The sequence below is a fragment of the Apiotrichum porosum genome, assembly GCF_003942205.1.
Source record: "Apiotrichum porosum strain DSM 27194 chromosome Unknown scaffold_4, whole genome shotgun sequence".
Lineage (NCBI taxonomy): Eukaryota > Fungi > Basidiomycota > Tremellomycetes > Trichosporonales > Trichosporonaceae > Apiotrichum > Apiotrichum porosum.
The window spans coordinates 814,310-828,857 of NW_021167111.1; the positions used below are offsets into that span (position 1 = coordinate 814,310).

General features: G+C 62.0%; 6 protein-coding genes across 6 annotated transcripts; 2 read left to right on the forward strand and 4 right to left on the reverse strand.

The window, feature by feature from the left end:
* Nucleotides 1–135: 135 nt before the first annotated feature.
* Nucleotides 136–1,514, forward strand: EHS24_007044 (uncharacterized protein; the record flags this gene model as incomplete). The annotated part of the gene is made up of 3 exons (XM_028622424.1): nucleotides 136–210; nucleotides 349–427; nucleotides 496–1,514. The coding sequence occupies 3 exons, from the start codon at nucleotides 136–138 to the stop codon at nucleotides 1,512–1,514; spliced, it is 1,173 nt and encodes a 390-aa protein (XP_028477316.1).
* A 178-nt stretch (nucleotides 1,515–1,692) lies between these two features.
* PFK1 (6-phosphofructokinase, alpha subunit) lies at nucleotides 1,693–5,136 on the reverse strand (the record flags this gene model as incomplete). Its single annotated transcript, XM_028622425.1, has 5 exons — nucleotides 1,693–3,610; nucleotides 3,658–3,880; nucleotides 4,077–4,534; nucleotides 4,662–4,692; nucleotides 4,845–5,136. The coding sequence occupies 5 exons, from the start codon at nucleotides 5,134–5,136 to the stop codon at nucleotides 1,693–1,695; spliced, it is 2,922 nt and encodes a 973-aa protein (XP_028477317.1).
* An 807-nt stretch (nucleotides 5,137–5,943) lies between these two features.
* EHS24_007046 (uncharacterized protein) lies at nucleotides 5,944–7,469 on the reverse strand (the record flags this gene model as incomplete). Its single annotated transcript, XM_028622426.1, has 2 exons — nucleotides 5,944–7,240; nucleotides 7,285–7,469. 2 exons carry the CDS (start codon nucleotides 7,467–7,469, stop codon nucleotides 5,944–5,946), a joined length of 1,482 nt encoding a protein of 493 aa, XP_028477318.1.
* Nucleotides 7,470–8,491: 1,022 nt separating this feature from the next.
* On the forward strand, nucleotides 8,492–9,539 carry EHS24_007047 (uncharacterized protein; the record flags this gene model as incomplete). The annotated part of the gene is made up of 3 exons (XM_028622427.1): nucleotides 8,492–8,731; nucleotides 8,779–9,255; nucleotides 9,312–9,539. The coding sequence occupies 3 exons, from the start codon at nucleotides 8,492–8,494 to the stop codon at nucleotides 9,537–9,539; spliced, it is 945 nt and encodes a 314-aa protein (XP_028477319.1).
* A 185-nt stretch (nucleotides 9,540–9,724) lies between these two features.
* Nucleotides 9,725–11,362, reverse strand: EHS24_007048 (uncharacterized protein; the record flags this gene model as incomplete). The annotated part of the gene is made up of 2 exons (XM_028622428.1): nucleotides 9,725–10,532; nucleotides 10,590–11,362. 2 exons carry the CDS (start codon nucleotides 11,360–11,362, stop codon nucleotides 9,725–9,727), a joined length of 1,581 nt encoding a protein of 526 aa, XP_028477320.1.
* A 1,397-nt stretch (nucleotides 11,363–12,759) lies between these two features.
* Nucleotides 12,760–13,693, reverse strand: EHS24_007049 (uncharacterized protein; the record flags this gene model as incomplete). Its single annotated transcript, XM_028622429.1, has 3 exons — nucleotides 12,760–13,283; nucleotides 13,326–13,394; nucleotides 13,462–13,693. 3 exons carry the CDS (start codon nucleotides 13,691–13,693, stop codon nucleotides 12,760–12,762), a joined length of 825 nt encoding a protein of 274 aa, XP_028477321.1.
* Between the last annotated feature and the right edge of the window lie 855 nt (nucleotides 13,694–14,548).

Sequence of the window (14,548 nt, forward strand, 5' to 3'; positions counted from 1 at the left end):
TGTGCCGGAGATGCTCTGCTGGACACTTTCCGCCCACCCATAATACTTGTGTGCAGCTCACTCGCATCCTCTTTTTGCATTCACTCCTCCATCCTTCACCCCTCTCACCACCTCCCCCACCCACTCTCTGACACCATGACCGTTCCCAGCTTTGAGGGCAAGACGACGCAGAAGGCCGCGGTGTGCCACGGTGCTGTGGACCTGCGTATTGTGAGTGAACTTTGGACTGTGGAGAGTGCGCTGGCGGATGTTGGCCTCCCCCCGGAGACGCCTGGGCGCGAGCTGCTGCCGTTATCTCCGCGACCATGGTGTACACGGCCTAGGAAGCATGTCGCTGACAGAATGCAGGAGGACAAGCCCATCCGCGCTCCCGCAGAGGGCGAGGCGCAGGTCGCCATGGGCGTGACTGGTCTCTGTGGTTCGGACCGTGAGTAACGACTGCGAGGGCTCGGGGAGTCAAGGGAGACACGAGCGGCCGCTGACTTGCCCTGCCAGTCCACTACTACTCGCACGGCGCCAACGGCACGTTCAAGATCCAGGCGCCCATGGTGCTCGGCCACGAGTCGTGCGGTATCATCACTGCCCTGCCCGCCACCCTGCCTGCCGGCTGCACGCTGCAGGTGGGCGACCGCGTCGCGCTCGAGGTGGGCATCAACTGCAAGAACTGCAAGTACTGCAAGGAGGGCCGCTACAACCTGTGCAAGAACATGCGCTTTGCGTCGTCGGCCAAGACGTTCCCCCACCTCGACGGCACGCTGTGCGAGGTCATGACCCACCCTCTTGACCTGCTGCACAAGCTGCCTCCCGCGCTCGACCTGCCGCTCGCGGCCCTCGCCGAGCCCCTCAGCGTCGTGCTGCACGCGTACCGCCGCGCACACCTTCAGCCTGCCGCGCGCGTGCTCGTGCTCGGCACGGGTGCCGTCGGCCTGCTGGCGTGTGCGCTCGCCAAGGCCTCGGGCGCGACGACCGTTATCGCCGTCGACATTGAGCAGGGCAAGCTCGACTTTGCCGCCAAGATGGGCTGGGTGGACGGCACGTACTGCCTCCCGCGCGGCCCGCGCGTGAGCGGCGCCGAGGCGCTCGAGGCCGCCAAGACCAACTGGGAGGCCCTGCAAAAGGACGCCGTCGTGACCGCCGTCGAGGGCCTCGAGGAGGGCTTTGACGCCGTGTTCGAGTGCACCGGTGTCGAGTCGTGCATGCAGATGGCCGCGTTCGCCGCCGCCCCCGGATCAAAGGTCCTGTACGTCGGCATGGGCACGCCCGTGCTCGCCCTGCCCGTCGGCGCCGCCATGCTCCGCGAGGTCGACCTCATCGGCGTCTTCCGCTACTGCAACACGTACCCGGACGCGCTCGCGCTCCTGGCTTCGGGCAAGCTCGGCGACGTCGGCAAGATGGTCACCCAGCGCTACCCGCTCGACCGCGCCGTCGAGGCGTTCGAGGACGTCAAGCGCGGCAAGGACAAGGACGGCAACACCGTCATCAAGGTCATGGTCGGAAACCTTGACCTCAAGTAGAGAGAGAGAGAGCAGACAGCACACAAAAGGCCGGCAGAGGGAGTTTGGAAGAGTGTATGTAATTCAGAGCATGTTTTTTCCTTTTCTATCATTTCCACTGATATTACTGATCCGATTCCTATTTGATCCAGACCTTTCCTTTATGCAGGGAGGGGCGTCCGCCACACACAACTTTGACTTAGGCGTTGTGGTGACGCTTCTGCTGGAGCAGCTTCTCCTGCTGGGCGATGGCCTCGCGCGCCTCGCGGCGGCGGGCCTTGGCCTCCTGCTCCTGCATCTGGGCAATGACACCGGCACGGCCGCCCATGACCTCGACGAGGTGCTTGACGCCCGACCACCAGACGTCTGTGCCGCGGCGGAGCTTCATGTCGGTGTGGCGCATCACCTCGTCCATGGTCGCGTACACAATCTTGGAGCCGCGGATGGCGATCATGGCCGCCGTCTCGGTGCGCGCGGGCATCTGCTTCTTGCGCGGGTGGTACGCCTGCGCGTTGGGCGTGGCGTGCTTCTCGAGGAACTGCATGGACAGCAGCGCGAGACGCGCGGCGCGGGTACGGTCCTGCGGGGAGGGAGTGCCACCCTGCAGGGTGTGGCCGAGGGCGGCGGAACGCGAGTCGAAAATGTCCTTGCCCTCCTCCTTGAGGACCTTGGTGATGAGGTCGGTGCTGTAGACCGACGACGACTTCTCCGACTTGATGACCAGACGGCCCTCGGACTTGCCCTTCTCGTCGAGGCCGTAACGCTCCTTGAGGAACTCGACGTCCTCCTGGAGACGCGAGAGGGAGATGCCTTCCTCGGGGGTGTACACGAGCACGGCACCGACAGCGAGGGCGCCGAGCACGGCAATGTAGCCGCTCATGCCGCCCTGGGTCTCGACGATGAACACACGGTTGCGCGACGCCGACGCCGACTGCTTGATGGCGTCACAGGCCTGGACAAGGGCGTTGAGCGACGTGTCCGAGCCGAGCGAAAAGTCGGTGAGGGGCACATTGTTGGACAGCGTGGCGGGCAGGTGGATCATGGGGATGTGGAGCGAGGGGTAGTCCTTGCGGGCCTTCTCGAGCATGAGGACCGAGTTGAACGCCTCGAAACCACCGACGAGAAGGAGGGCGTCGATCGAGTGACGCTGGAGCGCGGCGGCAATCTGCCCCATGTCGATGGAAGGCAAGGTACGGTTGGTGCCGAGCTCGGAACCACCACGGGTGGTCCAGTTGTCGACACGGAGCCACGACAGCTCGGAGACATTGTCCTCGAGGAGACCGTCAAAGCCGTTGTAGATACCGAGCGGGACGTGGCCGCGCGAGTGGCAGTAGCGGACCGCCTGGCGCGTGGCAGCGTTCATACCGCCGGCGGGGGCACCGACGTGGATGATACCGACGCGTAGCCTCTGGTCCTCGGGGACAATGTCGGCCGACGAGAGCGACGACGAAATGTGGAAGGCGGCGAGCATGTCCTTGAACTCGGAGTCACGGTAACCCATGGCCTTGGGGAAGTCCTTGGCGGCAATGGCATCGGCGACAGCCTGGGTCTGCGCAACAGCCTCGAGAAGGGGAACCTTGGTGATACGGTTCTCGGCGATACCGATCATGTACGAAGGGGTCTCGGGTGTAGCCTCGAGGAGCGCCTCGACCGCCTTGACACCCTGGAGAGTGGGGAGGATACGGTCATAGGCGGCGGGGGAACCACCACGCTGGGTGTGGCCGAGGGTGGTGACACGGGTGTCGAGACCGAGACGGTCGACGAGCACCTGTTTGACATAGTCGCCCTTGATGGGCTGGAGGTTCTTGTCGATGGCGCCCTCGGCGACAATGACAATGCTCTTGCGCTTGCCGACAAGACGGTGCTGCTTGAGCACATCACACATCTCCGACTCCCAGTCGTCACCCGCAGGCGGGCGCTCGGGAATAAAGATGTAGTCGGCGCCAGTGGCAACACCGGCCATGAGGGCGAGCCAACCGCAGTGGCGACCCATGACCTCGATAACGAACGCACGAGAGTGCGACGACGCGGTCGACGAGATCGAGTCGACAGCCTCACAGATACGGTGCAGGGCAGTCACCGCACCGATCGTAAGGTCGGTCATGGACATGTCGTTGCTGGGAAGCGTGTCAGCGGTTGTGTCATTGCACGTCATCCAACCCACTCAATGGAGCCGACAAGACCGACGATATTCAAGTAGCGGTAGGCCTCGAGCTGCTCGTCGTCAATGTGGTTGTTGCCATGCAGCTCGGCGATGAGGCTGGGCCACTCGGCACGGAGCATGTCGGCACCCGTGAGCGAACCATCACCACCGCAAACGGCGAGACAGTCGATACCAAAGGTGATAAGGTTGCGCGCGGCGCGGAGACGGCCCTCGCGAGTGCGGACTGCAGGTGACAACGTAACATGCAGACGAGATTGCAAGAGTGTGTCGGTGTGGTCAAATCAATTGGTGGAAAAGGGTATATAGGACCATTCAACGACGTCATCGGGGTTGAAACGAGTTGTGCGATGGGGGGAAAGGAAAAACGGAGCGTCAGCAAAGGGTCGCCGTCGGTTTGAGGGGACAGATCCCCGACTTACACGAAGGGCAACGACTCGAGCCGATGAGGGTACCGCCCTCACCGAGCCAACCGCGGACGTCGTCCCAGCCGACGCGCACAATGTAGCGGCCCTTGAGGGTACGACCTCCCTCCTCCTCCTCCTCGGGGACGGCGGGGATGTGTCCCGCGAGCGCGGCGGCGAGCTCGTCGGCGTCGCCCTCGCCGGCACCGTCACGGAGGAGACCACCGTAGCCGAAGCTGAGGGGGGCGTCCGAGAGGGGGGCAATGTCGTTGGGGTCCCAGTAGTTGACGGCGTGGGGCTCTTCCACAGCGTCGAGGTTCAGGTCGGGCAGGCCGGTGAGCTGCGAGTTCCAGGTGGGGCGGATCGCGGGCGACGGCGCCGTAGACGCACGACGGCTTGCGGCAGGCGTCGGGTCGACAGCGTTGCCGCGCACGAGGCCCTCCCAGCCCTCACGAATGATGTAGGCCTGGCAGCCGCTGTGATGTAAGTTTGGGCCTTCGGGAAAGGGCGCGATGGAGGGAGGACGAGGGGTCACCCAGATCCCGTTTTCTGGGTTGCACGTTTGCAGCTAGAGGCAAGCGGTGGGGGGAGGTCTGTACTCACCGAGCAATACCTTCACGAACGACGGCACGCACTGCGGGGCGGGTCAGCTGTGGACTAGGTGACAGAGGCCATTGTGCTGTTGTCTTGGCGCGGGGCTGATAGGCTTTTCGGCGCGGCGGCCGCAACACCTTTTGCACCATGGCTGGGCGGCGACAACGACGCTGAAGAGCAAACTATACTCACCCGCAGCGTTCATTCCAGCACTGTCACCACCCGAGGTGAGGACAGCAATCTTCCTTTGGCGGGGGTGCTTCTTGTGCGGGGCGGCGCCGAGGCCGTTGACATTGGGGCCATCGGCCGTGTCGGCGCGGCGGGGGGTGGGGGGAGCCATGGGTGCGGCGGGGACGTCTTCTGCGGGCGGGGTGGCTGGTGCGGAGGGGAGGTCCTCTTCGTAGAGGGACTGCTGGGTAGCGGGGGTGGGGGTCTGGGCGAGGTCGTCGGCGTGGTCGATGTCTTCTTGTTGTTGGGATGACATGTGGGGGGATGTGGGAAAGAGAGATGGCCAGACGAACGAGGGGGGGAGAGAAATGACGCTTTTGCCCCCCCTCTTTGCCCCAAACGACTTACCGCCGGCTCAGCCAGGGAAGGCCCCCGCACCGCCAACCAACCCGAGCCCGTGTCACCCACGCAGCAATGGCCAGCATGTGATAACGCCCAAAGCCACAAAGTCTAGTTCTGCCGTGTCACTGTGCACTGCAGTATGCATGGGGCCCCCGTGCTGCAGCGAAGAAGCACAGTGTTCTGCAATGAACGAAAAGGGGTCTGGCCCATTTCGGTGACAATCGCAAGCGGGGGCCACTCGTCTTCGCGCTATCGCTGATATCTTCCCCCTCCACCGAACCGTCTGAAAAAGCTTCTTCCCTCTCCGTCCACGTATCTTTGGCCCCAGGCTCTCCCAGATCCTCCCACTACTCTGGGTCTTGAGTTGACGGTTCGACTGACGACATCGTTCAGGCAGTACGTAGTGCAGGCCGTCTCCAGTCGTCCGCACAACTCCCGATATCCACCATCACACGATGTTGACAGATGTGGTTGTATGACGTAATGGGTGAGACCACGGGGACTCGGGGGTTGGGGGATGAGTGTTGATCCATGTCGTCCACACGTCCCCATGCACACGCGCACACGGCCACATGGTCACATGGCCACTGGGCCGCTGACTGCTTTGAGCATCTTCTACCCTCTACCTCGCTGCCTCTTAACGCCCGACCCACGCGTCTATCAAATGCAATGCCTAGTGTGAGATATATACTCTATGTCGACTCTCCCCTTCCTCCCCTCATCACCGCTGCTGCTTGTCAATACCCTGCTCGATACGGAGCCACACCACACCCGCCGTAGCGCCAGCGAGCAGGCAGCCGACGAGCACGCTCATGTCCTTGTATCCCGACGGCAGGGCCGCGTGCGCCGACGAGCGGATCATGGCACCGGCACTGGGCGTGCCGATGAGCGTGCCCATCCCGCGCACCATGTACAGGACACCGTTGACCGACGCAAAGTTTTGCGGGCCAAACACCTCGATCAAGGCGGCCGGGAAGAGCGAGACGTACGCCGACGCAAACGTGCCGTACGTGATGGCGTACGTGATAAACAGGCCCTGGGCGGCCGGGAGGCTCGGGGTCAGCGTCGACGGCAGCCAGAAGACAAAGCTGCAGATGGCCGACAGGGCCGTGGTGATGAGCAGCATGTTGACGCGGCCGATACGGTCGGCGACGATGCCGAGCAGGATCTTGCCGAGGGCGTTGCACGCGTTGTTGACGGAGATGAAGCCCGCACCGGTCTTGGCAGAGTATCCCAGCGTGCGGGCGTACGCCGAGAAGAAGAACACGGGCGTATAGTATGCCGCAGCCTGGAGCATGCCTGCGACGAGCTGCGCGGTAAACTTGGACGAGCGCGCAATACGCCAGTTGACGAGGGGAATGTCCCAGAACTGGCGCAGCCTGTCGCCTGCGCCGTACCTGCTGCGGCGCGCGTCCTTCTCGGCCTGCATGCGCGCCTTGGACACGGGGTCCCAGTCGAGCACGATGCCGCCGATGACGATACACACGGTCGTGACCGCGCCCGCGATACGGAGCGAGTTGCGGAACCCGACGCTGGCGTTGAGCGCCTGCAGGAACGGCGAGAAGACGAGGCCACCCACACCCGTTCCGCTGAGAATCAGGCCCATGGCCAGCGCGCGGTTCCGGTCAAACCACATCGGCGCAACCGTCACGGCGGGGATGTACGACAGGCACGTAGCGATACCCATCAGCAGGCCCTGCGTGAGGATAAACTGCCACAGGTGCTGCGAAAAGGAGGCGAGGATGGACGCGACAAAGTAGAGCACCGCGCCCGTGAAGATGATTGCGCGCGGGGAAAAGCTCTTGGTGTACCCGATGGTCAGCGGTGCGCCGAGCATCATGAACGCCGCAGTGAGGGTGCCAATAAGGTCGATGATGGCCGGGCTGGCGCCCGTGAAGGGTGTGTTGGGCTCCTCGGCCATGGTCTGGTACAGGTCCTGGTAGACGCCAAACGAGAACACGGCGCCGCAGGTCGTGAACGTGAGGAAGAAGGCCGAGACGCAGATGGAGATTTCGCGCCTGCAGGTTAGCGTGGCGTTGATACAGATGGGAGAGGGTCTTACATCTTGGTCGCGGCCGGAGGGGTGAGCGAGGTCTGGCTGACCGCCGCGGAGGGTGGTGCCGTACTGTTCCCGCCGGACGGCGTGGTAGGGGCCGCAGGGGCAATGACATCGAGTTCGATGTCTCGCGACGACGATGCGTGCGACTGCAGCGAATGCAATGAGGGAGCAGAATGTACAGCTGCCATGGTGGATGTTGTTTGTCAGTAGTGAGTTAGTGTGCGGAAGAGAAGAGAGGTGGTGCGGTCGTCAAGAAGAGAACGGACGCTGCCACTTTTATCCGCGCAACAGCGTCGGCAGTGTCGGCGCTGGCCGACGATCCGACGGGCCAGAGTACAGAGTCATGTGCTGCCACTCGGCCATTTCTAATGTTGCCCTGGATGATTTCTAATAATTATCCCGCGAAACCACTTTTATTTCTAAGACCTGGGCCGTGATTTCCAGCAATGCCATGCCAAGAAGGCCATGATTTCCAGCAATGTTCCAGCAATTCCAGCAATGCATCAACCACCGACACGGTACTGGCGCACTGGAGCTCTGGAGCTCTGCTCTGTAGCCAATTCCAGATCGTTGTTCTACTCAACACCATTGCCGTTGTCTGAACAAACCCCCACATCTGATTGGTGAAGAGTGATCGAGTGAGCGACACGGCGAGCGGAAATGGCGGGGGGGGGGGGGGGGGGGGGGGGGAAAGTTGGTCCATCGGCAGCAACCGTCCTGCATCCTGATCATCCTGACGACTACCGCCGGCCTGGGCCGATGTATTGAGGTATCGCACAGCATATGCTGTCTCAAGGAGCCCCGAGGGCAGGCGGGCATAGATATCGTCGCCACAGCGCTACGATTACGATTGCGATCTGTACGATCCGAATTGCTGTCATCACGCTATGCGTGCATCTGGACGTGGGTGGTCTCCAATAGCAACATGGCGACAGCGCCCTCATTTATCTCCAATAGTGCAGTGGACGGCGTTGGACGGCCATGGCGGGAGGTGACGTAACTCGAAATGTTAATAGGAATGTCGACTCTTGGTCATATGGCTCGACTCGAGCACCGACATCGTTTAGCGAGCACCCACACGGCCCACGCGCAGGTGTTGACAAGGGTACACTGAACGCGAACCCCCCGGTTTATAAAGCAGAACTCACACTTGCATCCCCCTTCAGCAGCTCTTCCTCATCCTCTCTCACCTCTGAACCCCAGTGCATCAATGGCCACTCCACTCCCATTCTTCCTCGCCAACGCGTTCGCGACCACCCCACACGGCGGCAACCAGGCCGCCGTCGTCCTCTTCCCAGCCAACGACCCGCGCTCGAACGATGTCGCATACTTTGAGGCCCTGGCGCGCGACTTTAACCTCCCCATGACGGCCATCGTGGTCGCGTCTGCTACGCAAAAGGACGCAGATGTGCCAAAGTACGGCCTGCGGTTCTTTGGCGCGTCGGGTTTTGTACGTGCCAGTTGGCTACAGCGTGTTCGACCGCTAACTGGTCCCAGGAATCCAAGCTGTGCGGCCACGCAACGCTCGCGACGTCCCAGGTGCTCTTCAACCACATCCACCCCACGGCCACCTCGCTGTCGTTTATCAACCCGCACTCGGGCACCTTCAAGGCCACGCGCGTGTCCAGCGGACAGGGTGGGGAGGTCGGCATCGCCCTGCCTCCCGGCGGCACGTTCATCCCCGCCACGCCCGCCGTGGCGAGCGACCTCGGCGCGTCCGTGCTCGCCGCTGCGGGCCTGAGTGACAGCGACGTGGTAGCCTTTGGCACATTTGACAAGGGGGACCAGGAGAGCGTGTTGCTCGAAATCTCGCCAGACGTCGACCTCAAGAACCTCAAGGTCGACACCAAGGCGCTCACCCGCCCGACATTCAAGACCATCATCACCCAGGTTATTGGCAAGGGCGATGCCGGCGGCGTGCGCGTCCACTCGCGCGTCTTCATCCCCAACAAGGGTATCGACGAGGACCCCGTGGTGCGTACCACTGCCTATCCTTGTCACCCCGCCGATTTGCTGACTCTCCTTCCCAGACCGGCACGGCACACACGGTCCTCGCGGGATACTTCCTTACTGGCGCTGGCAGCGCGCGCCTCGCCCCTCACCTCACTGCTGGTGCCGACACCGCTGCGGCCACATTGGACGCGTACCAGGTCAGCGAGCGCATGGGCGCCATGAAGGTGTCGTTTGGCGCCGACGGGCGGCCCGTCGTCGTCGGCCGCTCGTGGGTCACGGGCTCGGGTATGCTCGAGGTGTTGTAGTAAAACGCTTAACGGTGGATGTGAGATGTGCAGGCCGCAGGCCGCGGGTCACGTCGCTATGAATGCATGTAGTTCTAATACGGATATATAACGCCCATAACCGTGGTCTATCCGTGTCCCGTCATTGCCGTCGTGGTCGTCGCTGTTGCCGTCGCTCGTGTCATCCATCCCGTCTTTCCGGGGGTCTATGTGTCTGTCTCCTTGTCCCACAGCACTGCCGTGCGCTCGACATGTCCTGCCGGCCCTCGGAAGCGCTGCATCTCGCCCATCCTCACTGCCTCCCACTCGACGCGGATAAACACCCACATCCAGCGACGCACGAGCTCGAGAGCCTCCATGAGGAAGACGCCCGATTCGAGGTCGTGCATCGTGTGCAGATGCGACGAGAGCTCAAGCGACCACGTGCCGCGCAGGATGAGGTCGATGATGGTGAACAGATAGTACACGATCGGGTCCGGGAGCAAGAGGATGGAGCGCAGGCCAAAGTAGGCAGGCTTGGGCGGGGACGTCGGCGAGTCGAGGTGCATGGTGGTCGGGAGCGGGGAGGAGCGGTAGGGCTGCCTGCCAAACGCGGCGAGACGCGCCAGCACACCGCGGCGCGCGCCGACGGGCGATCCCTGGCGCGACGGCGTGGGACTGTCGCCGGCCGCACGGCGTGCCGGCACCCAGGTGTCCAGCTCAAGCAGGGACAGTCCCCAGTCCTTCTGCACGTCCCAGTAGAACGAAAACATCGAGTTGACGACCACGGCAAGCAGCCACATACGGAAGAGACGGTGCTCGCCAAACCAGCGGTCGCCCGTCTGGCTCAGCTCGTCGACGCTCATACCCTTGGCGGCGGCGACCTCGACGACGACAATCTTCTGTGCGGCCGACAGGAAAATGACAGGAAAGGCCGACGAGTACTTGAACGCGTTGGCCAAGGGGCGCATGCTCTTCCACCCAGAGTGGTAGAACTCGATCATGCACTGGCGGAAACGCACCACGTATGGGAGGCTGTACATGGGGTCAGCTTGGCCTTCATCACGTACAACTTAGCTGCTTTCCACTTACCACACCATGGCCAGCGTGATCCACTTGCCAAGACCGTGCTGGGCCACGCGGCCGTGCGAGATGCCACCAAAGATAATCTGGTGCGCACCAATATACAGGTCGCCGAGGACTTTAGCAAACGACGTGGCGATATCGGCGAGGATGACGTCGCAAAAGTAGATGGGGTCGTGGGATTGCGGGTTGATACAGCGCCACAGCGCGCGGCGGAGGGCGCGGCGCTCGCGGTTGCCCACGCCCCGCCATGGTGCAAGGGCAGCGACAATCGGGCCGGCGCACACAAGCGCGACAATCGCGCGGTTGGCCTCCATGGCCGCCGTGTCGTCGCCTGCGACCGCCCGGAACGCCGCGTACCCCGCCAAGCACCACAACGTGTACGCTGCCCAAAGCTTGTACACGGGTCCATAGAGGCGTGCAGTCGATGGACGGGAGACGTTTGCGGGCGGGAGGCCGGGGCTGGGGCTGGGGCGCGTGGGCGTATCGGGCTCACGGTGGTCGTGCTCGTCGTCGTCGAGGAGACCTGGCAGGCGGTCGAGGCGGATCCGATCGACACTTACGTCCACGAGGCCTCTGTCGCCGTCGTCGCCGTCTCGGACATCCAGAACCCACGACACGTCCAAGCCCAGGAGGTGCAGGACATGGAGGTTGACGGCCCACAGCAAAAGGGCGAGGCCGACGAGGAAGAGGACGCGGAAGGGTAATGGGAAGCCAGCGCTGAATTCGGGCAGGGGGAGGGCCGGCGGGGTGTCCGACAGGACGGGATTGTCAATATCCATGGCGGAGGGAGGGATGACTACTGCGTAAGCAGCGTGTCGGGCGTGTCGAGTTGCTCGCAGAGGGCTGTGGGATGGGATAACTCTTTGGCTTTGTTGGGATTGGAGCAAGCAAGATATGGACAGCACGACAACAACAGCAGCCAGGAGCGCGGGAGACACAGGGCGTGAGGAAGATCGTCCCGTTGTCTTTTTTGGTCCCGCCGCCGCCGCCCCCACAGCGTGGGTCCTTGTGGCTGTGGGCCGCGGCCTGCTGTGTCACTTCTCGCAGCATGTACATGGGACCGTCGTAGAGTCTTAACGTTCTGTAGTCCTGCACGCTACACATTCGACACAAATCTGAGTGGAAAGACAAAGTGAAAACTATATACACAGAGCTTGCTTGGCTCCGTTAAACCGGACGCGGCCAAGGACGGAGCGGGGTGATTGTTCCTAGGTTCTCGAGTTTGAAGGCCACAGCGTCCGTCCTGCAACCGCGTCGTACGGGCGCGCTGTGTGCCATTACACGCGGACGTGACTGAGCCAATTGCCCCGATACTGTACCAATGTTCGTGTCTCTCGACTCTAGGTGTACCAGTGTGTGTTAAGTACGTTTGGTGTACGTGGGTGTCCAGCGACCAGTTGTGCAGTTGCGGCTCCGGCCACAGTCAGAGAGCCCGCACCGCTCCGCCCTGTTGCGTCCTGCGGCCCAACTGGTCATTCCTTCCTCACTGGGATTGGCTCCATGCCGTGGCCGAAGGCTGTCGTGCTTCCATCAAGCCTCCAGGCAAATGCACAGATGTCACGGGGCTGTTGCCATGCAATTCATGTTGTCAGAGCAGTGAGTCAAATGTGAGTCCTTTAAAAAAAACACGTAACGCCACCAAAATCACCTTTGCCGTCAAGGATACTCTATGCTAATGTGTTTCAAGAAACATACAATGCCTCAATATCGCGCTTGCCGGCAAGAAAGTTGTGCGGACTATGTGTTTTTAAAAAACACACAACGCCATGAAAATCACGCTTGCCAGTGAGAATGTTGTATGGGCTATGAGTATCTCGCCCTTTGTTGTCGTCGTCCTCGGTAGCAAACCATCCATCGGCCCTCCAACCACGACATGTATTGACATGTCAGAGTTAGTCACCAGGCCCCGCACGGCCGATTACTGTGTTGCGTTGTCGTTGTTACATGACTGTGTCTGTCTACCCGAAGCTTTGAACGCCACACACCACCCAGGATATCCCAGCGAACATGCGTCTCCCGGCAACACGCGGACAGGAGCTTTCTCTCGAGCTCTCTCTCCTTTGTGCCTCTGTGCCTCTGTACACGGGCGCTGTACACGGGCGCACGATGGGCCGGCCGTCACCCCGTCCCCTCCATCGTCCTCAACACCTCCCCCGGCGCGTCTCCACCTCTCTGCCTACTGCTTCTTGACCTTCTTGGCCTTGGGCGACTTGGCAGCCTTGGGCGCGTGGTTGTAGTACGCGCGCGAGACGAAGAAGACAATGTTCAACGCCGCACAGACCACAATGGCCGCGTCCTCGGAGTAGTCGGTGCCGAGGCTGAAAGGCCAGCCCTTGACGGGGGCGATGAGCGAGAGGAACAGCGAGGGCAGCACAAAGGGGATCCATGCGTCCAGCGCAGTCCAGCCCCAGGGGCGCAGCTCGTTGGGGGTCTGCAGCGTGATGGCCGGCGAGAACAGCTGCGTACCCGAAAAGACGACAGCGGCAAAGGGCACGGCCATGATGAAGGGGACGAGCAGGAGCGTGCTGGGGGTCGCGGGGAGGGTCTTGGGCGAGGTCGGGTGCAGGAGGGGCACGACGGAGAAGCGGGTCAGCAGGAGGGTACGACCGATAGCGTCGGGGACGGCGAGGGCGAGCTCGGTGCCAAAGCTGGGCTTGGTTGGGAGGAGGCCGTGGAGAGGAGTGCGGGTGAGGAGGAGGTCTGAGTGGTTAGTGCCTCATGTCCGATGGCTGCGGTACTCACGGATAGCGCCAAAGACGAGGCCGAGGCTGGGGTTGATGAGCCAGCTGGGGGGCTGGCCAGTGCAGCATCCTTACGTTGTCAGCCTTGCTTCGTTGATGCACGCGACCTGCGGCTCCGGTTCCACCGCTCCACTCACCGATGAAGGTCTCGCCGCCGTAGAGCACGACCATGATGCCGAACAGCTCCTGGAGGGCGCTCGCACGGGGCTTGCCCTTGGTATCGCTTGCGATCCAGTTGACGGCGACGCTGAGACGGATCGCACCGTACACATCAAGCACACCAATGGGGCAGAAGAGGCCGTGGACCGGGGTGAGGAGGGCCGGGAGGTAGTCGCTGTAAAGCGGCGCAAAGGCCTCGACAGACACCATCGTCAGAAAAGAAAGCGGTGGGAGAAAAGGGGGAGGGAAGGAGTGTGTATGAGGTGGTGAGAGAAGAGGATGAAGGGATGACCGACGACGACGACGACGGAAAGGATGGGGAAAACGCAAAGTGTTGCTTCGTTCGGTGTCGTCGCCGCATTTTCGGCGCGTTTCGAACTCGATGCGGGCCGAGGCCGCCGATCGAATGGCCACTCTCCATAATGTCCGCTGGCCGCTGGCCCGGCGGCAATGGCGAGAGCGATGCATCACATGTCAGCAGCATGCTGTAACCATGGAAAGTGGGTTTGTGGACCAGGACAGTAAAGGTGTGCAGATAACGGTCATGGAGGAAAGAGTGGGGCCTGTCACTTTGCTCTCTTGTGCCCATCTACATACGTCATTCACACGAGATGTAAACAAACACGCCCTTGGCCCTTGGGCCTTTCAACACATGCCGCACACAGACAGCGTCAACCTTCTCAACCTTCTCAACCTTACTCCCACTCTTATATACATTGCAGCCACCTCGGCGTCCTGCAACTCAATCATCCTCAAAGCCGGAAACCGGGCAGCACGGCTTTCATCCACCGCGAAATGTCGTCTCGTCACCGTCGCCAGTCTGGCCAAGACATAGTGGAACAAGCCCACACGCCCACCCTCGAGACATTCTTGTCCTCGGCTTTCGGAACGTTCGGAAACGGAGTCGGGCGAATGTGTGCCTCCTATTGATTGCTATCGCTCTGTTGCTCTACCATTCCAAGGCGCGCGCGGCAGGCGCGAGCAAGCGACGCATGTCCGCGATGGGGGCCAGAGCAGGCAGACCGCGGATCGCGACATTCCGCATGGTACTGACACCTGTGCACA